Source organism: Manis javanica, chromosome 14, assembly GCF_040802235.1.
Source record: "Manis javanica isolate MJ-LG chromosome 14, MJ_LKY, whole genome shotgun sequence".
NCBI classification, from domain to species: domain Eukaryota; kingdom Metazoa; phylum Chordata; class Mammalia; order Pholidota; family Manidae; genus Manis; species Manis javanica.
In genome coordinates, this window is record NC_133169.1 from 41,722,430 (window position 1) to 41,733,961 (window position 11,532).

Below are 11,532 nucleotides of genomic sequence, written 5' to 3' on the forward strand. Positions count from 1 at the left end.
TAATTTCAAATGATTCACTTCAACTTTGATCATATCCAGTTATTAAAACTGGCTGTTGTTAAATATGATATTATATAGGATAAATGGAAAGGGTAATATCAAACACAAAATTATAATTTTATAAGATTAATTATATTAGGTATTTACAGAATGTTTTTGGAATGAAAAATTTAATATGTAAAACCCAAACAAGGAATTATTTTATAGAAATTTGGATCTCATTCAATTAAATTTGGGTAAATCTAAAATTTACCTTTATTATTTCCCTGAATAACACTTTCTTAATATTATTTTGCTTACAGCTTTCTTTACCTGTTTATTTCTAAGACTGTAGATGATAGGATTCAAGAATTGGGGAACCATAGTATACAGCACAGAAACAATCACGTCCTGAATCATAGAAGAGGTTACTGAAGGCTTTAGGTACACGTAGATGAGAGAAGTGAGGAAGACACAAACCACAGTGATGTGGGGGACACACGTGGAAAAGGCCTTGCCTCGCTCTCTGGTTGGAAACTTCAGCACAGTGGAAAGTATTTGAATGTATGACATGGCGATAAAGGTAAAGCAGCCACCACAGATCATAATGGCAGACATCAGAATTAAGAGAAAACTGATGAAGGTATCGCAGCATGAGAGCCTCTGCAGAGAAGGGATGTCACAGAAGAACTGGTGGACCACGTTGGACTGACAAAAGGACAGCCGGAACGTGTTCCCTGTGTGCACACCTGCGAAGATGAGGCCACCGAGCAGGGAGACCAGTGTTGTCCAGACACAGAACTGGTGGTTCATGATGACGGGGTAGCGGAGGGGCTGGCAGATGGCCACATAGCGGTCACGGGCCATGACGGTGAGGAACAGGAGCTCCACATACACACAGTGAATAACCAAGTAGACCTGGGTTGCACACCCAGCCACTGAAATGACCCTGTTGTCCATGAGGGACTTGACACAGGCATTGGGGACAGTGACAGAAACAAAGCACATGTCTAAAATGGACAGGTTCCTGAGGAAGAAATACATGGGTGTGTGAAGGCTCTGGTCAAAAGTAGTGGCAGCAATAATGAGAAGGTTCCCTAGCAAGGTGGCCAAGTGTATCAATAGGAATGATATGACTTGCAAGACCCTCAGCTCTCTCCCGTCAGCAAAGCCCTCAAGGAGAAACTCGGTCACCTTTGAGCAATTGGCCATTTAGGTAAGAGTGGTGGATCTGGAAAAGAAAAAGCATGAACCATGAAAGATATTCATAAAAGCAATTTATGAAATTACCCAGAATATTGTCTTTGAATATGTTAGCTTATATTTTATACAGTTGGACTTTGTGTGTAGAAAATAACTGTTATCATTCCCATATTTGCTCAAATTATCACCACTACTCTGTAGTGATCATAGCAAAGTGCTAAGGATGGGACTCTCTAGTCCCATTCTCTGGTAATGAAATACAGTGCTTTTTACTTTACTTAAAATTATGCAGTCTGTGAGGTTTATTATTTTAATGATGATTTTAGTTATTCTTAAATATAAATTCTACAAACAAAGCTAATTTTCAATCATAGTTGTTAAATTTTATTAGGATTATAGCACATATTTCCTAGATATTGATACAGTGGAGGTTAGCTCATTGCTCTACAAAATATGGGTTATTGTCCCTATGTGCTTCAAATTAGACTTCAAATGATATGCACAGAAACTGAGATTATGACTTTACACACTTTGAGATATGATGGCAATACCATGATATACATGTGTAGATCAGTGTACTAATATTTTACATGTCGTTTTTAACTATTTTTTTTCTATAATTTTATTTTAATTACAAAGAATCTGCCAGAAAAAGTTTAGAGGAATAGTAAAAGTGGTCTTCACTAGAGTTATCTCAGAAGACATTTGTCTAGGTGAATTAAAGCTTGATAAAAAAGAATTCTATGTGGTTATGTGATTAAACATTTTTTTTTACTGATTACCCACAACTATTTAATAACTTCCTTACATGAGTTTTAGTGGAAAAAGAAAAATGTTGCCTTTTTTTATTCATGAGTTCAGTGAGGGTAAAATATAATACTTAAAATTTCAAGTAAGTATTTAAAATTTCAGAAAAAAGTTGGTCCTTGAAAAATCATAAGAAATTTGTCAGACTTCTCACTTATCCAAATATAGGATGGAAAAGTAAGATGTGTTTTCTAAATCTCCAAAGTGTCATAGCACTTTTTCAATAGCTACCTATTATTGGTCTCACCAAAATAAGTTAATGACGTCTTCATTAGTCTGAATCAATTGAGATTAATCAATGCACTCTTTATGTGACAAAAGTATAATTTAATAATGTCTTTATTGACCACTTTTCATGCATAAGTATCATAGCAAAACATCATATTAGAAACCCTCAAGCAGAAGTCACATGTAAGCATGAAATGTGAGAGAAAGAAGTATATAAACAACCATTTTATTCTTAGCTGAGACCTCATTTTTCAACAAATAAAAAATAAATTTTCCTTTTTAATCTGTCAGATTTTTAACAAAACAGCTCACTCTTTTTTTAAGTTAACCATAAATATTTCAGACTAAGAACTAAAACCACCTGAAATACATGGAATGCAAACCAATACAGGGAAATTCACAAGTGAAAAAAAAATTTGGAGCTGTAAATAAAATAAAAAATAAGTAGAATTGAAAGATAAATAGCAATAAAGATAAATTAGAAAATCCTTAAATTCCATAAATATTAATAGAGTATGATTAAAGGGCTTTCCTCTTTACTGACTAATTGCTAAGGGTAAAAGAATTACACCCTTCATATTGTTCTTATTTTAAAATAATAAATGTATATTCTTCTCTCAATGCCTACAGAGGATTATTTGAGTTGAGAGTTTACAGATTATAATTAAAGGACCATTCTCCATGTTAAACAACTGACTATTTATTTACAAATTTTTGAGAAATTTTCAAGTAAATTTAATTATGTTTGCAAATGATAAATATGCTTCTGGAAGTGCACTTCAGTATTTGCATATACTTTATATTGCATATACATATGTATGCATAAATGTATATTATAATAAATGCTTAAAAGATTTTTAAAAGATCCAAAAATGAAAAGATGAGATGAGAATAACTGATTCATTGTTTCAGTTTATTCCCTTACTTTGAATATCATAGTAAGTTCAAAGATAGAAGCCTTAAATTGTAAGATAAGTCATGATATAGATAGCCTGTATGCAGTAAACAATATTTACTTTTTAAAATTTTATGCCATGTTCTAAATAAACATCTAAATACACCTTCCATTGTAAGTGCAATTTTCTATAGATTATGAATTAAACAAAGGCATATAAATAATGAGGATTTATTTTCTTAATCTCTTGAGAAATGAGATGAATGGTAACAATACTTAAAATTTAGAACAATTTAATATTGGAGAAGAGTAGTAGTATTTAATACACCTAGGTTTTTATTAATTTATATAACAGACAACTTTATATAGATTATTATGATATTGTGTCTACTTGGATATCAATATATTTACTCAAAATGTATTTTATAGTAATTTATACACTTAAATAGCAGTTTATGTAGTAAGTTGGCCATTACTAGTTATACAAAAATCCACCATCCAGTATTTTATATTCATTTAGGATATTTGGGCTCTTATGTGCAAGAACTTAGCCTTTTTAAACCAGAGCCCATGTCTACTCTTCATTAATTCTCTATTAAAAATTTATATATCAATGTAACTTTAGCTAAAGTCAGTAACCAAGTAATACAAACGCTTTTATTTTTATTCCATAATAAAAGCACAATTCAAATATTTTAATTTTAATTTTCTACTGGTAGTCAAGTATAGTTGAAAAAAATTAGAAGATGCAAACTTTAGGTATATATAAGATCTACATTGTTTTATAACTGCTCATTTAGCAGAAGTCTTCATATATTTGAGCAACAAGTATCTAATTGGAATAAGTTCTATAACATTATATAGATTTCTTTAAAAATATGTTCTTTACTATACTAGAAATGCCTAAAAGAGAAGACATTGAGGAAAATCCTGAAATCCAGTTAGTGAAAAATATTTTGTATCATGGCTGGTAAAAGGAAACAGATCCTATTGAGCTACTTACCATGTATTATTAAAATTTTTAAGAAATATTCTATAATTTGCTTTATGTAGTTACATATGTATAGATATAGGTGTAGATATAGACTCCAACTATTTTATATGATTTTACACAAATACTGATGATCTTCTTAGTCCCCTTTCAAACTTGTTTTAGTTCTAAAAATTTGTCAAGTATATGGTAAATAAGTAAAGGGAAAGGAGGAATGTGGGCAGACATTAATAAAAATAGTAACTACAAAGTACTTACTCTTGAATATTGTATGTTATTTGCTAAGCGGGATCAAGGGTTTCTTGCAAGTTTCTCCAAATCACATCTTTCTGTACAGACATGACTTGAGAACTTCTTCAGATGTAAAGAAGTGCCATTTTTAGTTTGTGGAAATAGGCCAGTCATGTCTTTTTATCAGAAGATGTTGACATTTGTGTCATTACCTTCAAAGCCTCTGGGAACGTAGTCCTCATGACTTCACTGCGGCCAGCCGCCCAGGGTGACCTCAAGCAGGCAATCATCTCTAGAGCCCCGGTGGGTGGGACCCAAGTAAAGAAGGAGAATCAAGAGGAGCATGAAGCTCTAGAAAAAGTGTAACCAAAGAATGTATTTAAATGATGAAAGTTAACGAAATAATAAAGTTAGGGGACATACAGGCAATCTTCATTGTTCAAAGTTTTCTTTGGTGTCACCTGTTTGAATCTCAGAGATAATATCGTGCTTCTAAGAAGCCAGATGACTGAGTCTGTCTTGACATGGGCCAATGAGATGAATTCAATCATCTTCTGTTAAACATAATTATTTATATCTATCATATACAGCTCAGGATGAAATTGAGAGGACTTTGTTAAGGGTTTAAGTGAGCTGGTAACAAAGCATGTCCTCCACCCGTTCCATTTTCCTGCATGGAATGGTTCACTGGTCCACATCAGAAGGATCAGCACAGATTCAGGGCTCATTTCACTTCTGAGTGAGACACAAAGAAGAGTCTCTTACAGATTTATGATACTGGAACCAGGAAGTAGAAGAGAAGGGAGGACTAGGATTTTATTTATTATCTACATGATCTATATTAGTGTAACAGCAACTACCAGAGTTTTCTAATTTGATGCACTATTGCCATTACTTGCTATTTTAATTTTATGCTCTGTGAAACTGATAGATCAAGTTGGCAAAAATAAGCAAGTTGTCTAGCAGATTGTAACCATAAAGTTACTACCTTGATGTATTTTATAAATAAATTGAGCAAGAGAAAAGAGAAGAGAAGGGAAGAAAGAGACTGAGAGAAAATGTAACATGCAGCAGAAAATATATAACCCCTTTTTGTAAAAGTTCTTGAAATGCACACACACACACACACCAGCATACGTATGTATATATTTTCCTTGTTGTATATCAAGTAATCTATTTTCTCTCTCTGTATATGTGTCTATGTGTCTATTTATTTAATATGTCTTTGCTTATCTTCATCTACTTAATCTATTGGATTGTTACAGCAACGTTTTTGTGAATGTGTGTTTTAAAACTCCAGTATTATTGGCTCATTATTGTATTTATTTCTGAGGTTCTGTGAGTTGTGCTTTGGCTGACCTTTAGGAAAAAGGTCAAATTCAATGTCATGTGTGAGAAAATTCATTCTCAATAAAATTTTCAAGTTTAGAAAGCTTGTTTGTTTCCATGAATTAAAACCAGATGTTTTGCATTTTACTTTAAAATCTCAGTGAATCCAATTACAAATTTCAATAAAATTTATCATGCAAGCTATTTCTTCAAACAAATAAGAAAACATGCAATTAGGTGCCTTGTATATGCAATACAAAGAACACTTTTCATATGATTTGTATTTTAGAAAGTGCTTATAAAATTTAAGAAATTTTTTAGACAAAATGTACAGAGATACAAAATTTCAAAATTTCTCAGTTTGCTAATGAGACATTTTTATAGTATTTAAATTGTGTTGGTACCTTACTTATGGAAACCAATTGTGCTGTTTAATAAATACTTGGTACACAACATGTCTACATACAGTTACAAATTTGTAAATTTGGGATATATGATTTGTCCATTCAGTTATTCAATTTTCTTATATATAAAATCAAAGATCATAATATTGACTCATTGTGTCATAATCTCAGCAAAAATGTATGGAGAACTCCAACATCAACCCTGGAACAGAGGATGTATCCAGTTTAAAGTGATCATGTTCACATTAACATAATCATACACCTATTGAATACCATCACAGAAGAATTCAAGCAAACATAAGCTATGCTTTCATAATATGATATACAGCTATGTGTAATATGTTGAGTCATTGACATAGAGAAACCATTTCAACCTCATAAAAATGGTTACATGCCCAGCATGGCATATAAAAATTTGTATTTGTTACTTTAATTGAAGAGATCATGCATTCAGAATGTTTTAAAATTAGTAAGTCCACTAAATGGGCACCCTGGTCAATAAGTACAGTACTGATAACCGCCCAAATATCCTTATCCTCTGTACTAACATGCTTGTTTTCCTTGATTTTTGAATGTTATACAAAAGTTCTTATTTGATAAGAACTCTTGTGTGTGGCCTCATTCAATTAAAAATGTGTTGGAAATCCAACTCTATTGTTAGGTGAAAATGTAGTTCACTCAGTAATTTCTTAATAGTATTATATTGTGCAAATGCTCTACATTTGTCCATTATATTATTATAATTGTGTTGTTTCAGATCTTTGGCTTAACAAATATTTTAAGGAATTGGTTTCCAAGATTGTGGAAGTTTGACAAGTCCAAATTCTGCTGAGTGGGCCGGGAGGCTGGGGACCCGGGAAGAGGCGAGGCTGCAGCGTGGGTCTGAGGCAGTCCGTGGGCAGCTTCCTCTTCCCGGGAGAGGTCCGCCCTTCTCAAGCTGGCTGAATGAGGACCCAAATCTTATGAGGGACAATCTGGTTGATTCGATACCTTCTCATATAAATATTAATTTCATCAAGATATACTTTCACAGAAACATCTATAACAATGTTCAACCAAATATCTGGGTACAGGAAGCCCTGAGATGTTAGGGAAACAGCAATCTTCCTTCTGTTTGAAGTACTGTTTCATTAAACTTTACCAGTTATTTTCACACATTCAAATATGTCAGTATTTATTGGTGTACTCAAGTTACTTACATGGAAAAGGTCCTGTTCCCTTACCATCTACATCCAATTAGCACTGTGATATTACTCCTGGGGACTGGTTATTATGAATGACAAGGGTTGTTCTCTCAGGGGTTTCCAATAATATCAATCACTTGGCCACATTTTTAAATTAAACTGAACACAGGCACTCTTTTTACAAAACAGGGCATTTGTTGACAGGATCTCAGAAATTTCAAAATATGATTCACTCATACTTCCTGCATCTCAAATATCACTGGACTTTTCCCAGAAATCACGGATTGCCTACACTGTCTAAAAAAAGACAGCATTAACTTGTGAGTAGGTTATTATTACTTATTTTCCCCTCTTCCTCTTCTTCACTTTATGATTATCTCCACTTTCCCTCCTTCACTGCTTAATTATTTTGAGGGAGACTAAAGGACAACGGAATAGGAAATACAGATAGGGAAGTTACTCACACACTGGGACCAATCTCTTAGTTTTTATTCATTGCATTGACTAGATTTCATTCCGTCCATTCTAGCCTCACTAGACTTAGCGAGATATCGTAACAACCCAAAGAGCACCCAGCAAGAGGAACCCAGCACCAGGCAGAATCGACACGAGCAACACAGGAAGGGCAGAACAGCTCAGCATGCTGCCCACAGTTTCAGGCAAAAATTCATATTTATATTATAATGTGCATGCAGACAGTAATTCATAGTGCAACAAATTTAAATTTGGTGTATTTTGTTTTCCTAATATAATGGAAATGATGATTTATATACATTATTTCTACTTAATATTTTAACAAAAGTTTTCCTAATGTTTTCTCTTGTGAAACACTGTAGTATAAATTCTGGAGCAATAAGTGAATATGGTGCATTTTAATTCTGGTACACATTAAATAAGTGAATATCTTTCATAAAATAAAATTTGTATACAACCCCTTATGCTGCAGATGTAATACTAGGGCATTTTTATAGGATATTATAAAAGAGAGTTTAAGCAGTTTTTCATGATTGATACTATAGCTTCCAGATGGTAGTTTCTATAATTTACCCTAAAGCACTTTTTAAAGATTGATTTAATTACAAGATCAATATTACATCAATGTATTTGTGAATATACATGAATAAACATATTAATGAACAAATTGCATTTTTAGAAATTTCAGGTTGAAAACTGCATCTTTAAAATTTTTCAGAAATGAAAAAAGATCATTTGTACTTATAATTGTTCTGAGACAAGAACCCTTGTTAAATATTCCAGTGTTCCAAGGAAAATTGTTCTTTGAGGGCTCCCACCTTACACTTGCCAGTCTGCAATTTAGCCTGTTTTCAATTTCTATTCATACCAGTTCAGAATTTGTATATTTCTTACTGTTTGGAACAAATACTTACATTAGCAAATGCAAAATGTTACATTTTCCTTTCACCTCTTTTTGTGTAGTCTTAAAACAAACATTTATGGAATTAAAATGGAAGTTGTGAAGGAATCATCTGTTTCATCATCTCGTCAATGATTCATAATTCATGTTTACTTTGCTTCAACCATACTTACCATTTTGAGTACTTCTCCTATTTGAACTATTTTAGAAATAATAATTTACTTTCATTTATTTTTGTTGAAGTAGAGTTGATATACAATATTATATTGGTTTCAAGCATAAAACACAGTGATTCAACAGTTACACAGATTATTAAATTCTAACCAGACCTAATGTAGTTATTATCTGTCAACATAGAAAGATGTTACAGACCAGTGGCTATATTCTCCCTGCTGCCCTACCATCCTGGTGACCATCTTAAAATATGATTGAGATTTTGTGCCTCTTTCTCTCCTTCACCTGTTTCACCATCCCACCTTAACCACTCCTCCATTGTAACCATCAGTCACTTCTCAGTGTGTATGAGTGTATTGCTATTTTGTTCACTTTGTTTTGTCTTGTTTTAGATTCCACATGTAAGTGAAATCATTTGGTATTTGTTTTCTCCTCCTGGTAGAAATAATAAATTCTTAGTGGATATGGGGCACATTTTAAGGCTTTAAGATTGTGATTCATAAATCACCTTGTAGGGATTGCAAGATTCATGTCAGTTTTTCCCAATTTATAGTGACAACTATAAAACAAAGAGTTAGGGTCAGGACATCACTCATTTACCACTCTGTCACCATCAACAATCCATGTTCTTTCCAAATGGAAAGTTACCACTTTCTCAGTGTACTCAAGATCTGAAATATTTAGAGTTTATATAAAAATATAATAGTTTACACAAAACACTTAAGACACTTCATTTTAATCATCTTAATGTTATTAAATATTTACTACAATTAATATTTATTTATAATAGATTGCAAGAAATACAGTAGCAGCTACCATTCATATTTTTAGCCATTAGAAATAGCCTTATAGTGAAATTTTAATGAATGCCTGAATTAATACAGCAGTCAGTAAATTTCTCACATTTTCTGGTTAGGTGTATTTTATCCCTAAAATGTTAGTATGCATATTTATGGTAGGAAATGCTACAGCTTGAAAAAGAGTAGGAATGAAAACAAAATGCAAAGCATAAGTATTGCTCAGTAACTAGAAAGAAATGTGTCTTGAGAATTTTTGTAATATTTTCAAACATTTTTCTATTACAGATATGTTACAAATATTAAATTCATGACAAATAATTATTGAGTATATTTCCTGGAGATGTTGTTCCTCAGGAATTTAAATTATGCTATGCAATTTCTCTATGTTGGCCTTTGCTTGTACTTCACATATTTTATAATAAAATGGTGAAGATGTAAGGCATACTTAAATCCCATCGAATTTAGGTTCTATGGGATTTTATAAATACTTTTGCAAATAAAGGGTTACATTAAGCCATAAAAGTAAGATATAACATCTGTAGTCATTAGAGGTTTTTCATTTTTTTTTTTTGCTTTCTTCTTTCTTTTTAAATAAGGAATGCTTCATGAAATAGTGTGTCATACTTGCTCAGAGGCCATTTTAACCTTCTCTTTATCTTTCCAATTTTAGCACATGTACTGACAAAGAGAGCACCATAGGCAGTTTCAGCTTTAACGCATACCAACAGAGACAAATCTAGAGACTTTCTACAATTATTTCAGATACAGATTGCTATTAGGGGAAGGAAAATGGAGAGAAACATGGGTGAAGATTCAAAATAATAGGACATGGGAGAGAGAATGGGAGGAAGGAGAAAGGATGAAGGTTAAATAATAGCAGAGAGAATAAGAAGGAGATGGAGAAAATGGGAGGGGACTACAGAAAAATTCCAAACTATGGATTTTAGAATGCATGTGAATGCAATTTGGAACTGGCTATTGAGAAATGATATTTAGACTCTTGTACCATTCATGGAATTTGTAGATATAAGAATATGAAGGAGAATCATGGAAGAACAGAGATATAGCATCAGGAGAGGAAATCTCCTTTAGCATACTCGTGTTGAAGAGGTTAAGAATCTGAGGACTGTAGAAACCACTAAGCTATTTGATCTTCTGATGTAGGTTTCAGTAGGATGACATGTAGATTTGCAGACAAATAGAGTGACTGAAATTTCAAGGAAAAAAAACTAATACAAATAGATGAAGCACTATTTGAATAGGCTAATAAAAGAGGATATACATAAAGTATTAAAAGACTGGAAAAGTTTCAGAAATGTTTTTGAACACAGGGGCCTAAGAATTCATGGAGAGTCAAGAAGCATATGGGGAAGTTTAAATTTTTGAAAAAAATACAGCATTTAATTTGAAATGAAAATGAAGACAACTTTGTTAATTAGCCTTAGATGTGAATAGTTCTATGAATCCTAAAACAGCAGATATGAGAATGTGAGTAAAAATATGTAAGAATTATTTTACCTTGAAGTTTTTAAGTTATTATGACAAAAATTCCTAAGAATTCTAAAATTAATGTAAACCAATGTTGCAGTTGAGAAAGGGCTAGATCAACATAGATATCGTATACCATTGGATGGACATAAATGCAGATTACAATAAATTGTCTTGAATTGAGTTATCACAACCAGGGTAGGAGCAGAAATTGTTAGTATGGAGAAATATGGAAGATGATTTTGATATTAGTCGTAGTCTATTCTCAATATGTAGGAAAGCAATAATGTTTCACATCTGGATCATTATATCTGTCATGGCCCCTGAAGGTCTCAGATGACTGCAATACAATTATACTAGAGTACTGTTTGTTGGAATGAGGGGTAAAGATGGGTTTAGTGGGACCTAGTGAAGCTTAGTAGGGTCAAAGTTCAGTTGGAGGAA

At 32.6% G+C, this 11,532-nt stretch overlaps 1 protein-coding gene and 1 non-coding gene across 2 annotated transcripts; both read right to left on the reverse strand.

The window, feature by feature from the left end:
- Positions 1–258: 258 nt before the first annotated feature.
- LOC108397614 (olfactory receptor 14C36-like) lies at positions 259–1,191 on the reverse strand. The gene has a single exon (XM_017661129.3). The coding sequence runs from the start codon at positions 1,189–1,191 to the stop codon at positions 259–261; it is 933 nt and encodes a 310-aa protein (XP_017516618.3).
- Positions 1,192–10,187: 8,996 nt separating this feature from the next.
- On the reverse strand, positions 10,188–10,294 carry LOC118974065 (U6 spliceosomal RNA). Its single transcript, XR_005063649.1, has one exon. It is a non-coding gene; the product is annotated as a U6 spliceosomal RNA (small nuclear RNA).
- Between the last annotated feature and the right edge of the window lie 1,238 nt (positions 10,295–11,532).

What these genes read in the sequence shown, in the direction of transcription:
- LOC108397614 (XM_017661129.3), bottom strand. Translation starts at nt 1,191, where the DNA reads ATGGCCAATTGCTCAAAGGTGACCGAGTTTCTCCTTGAGGGCTTTGCT.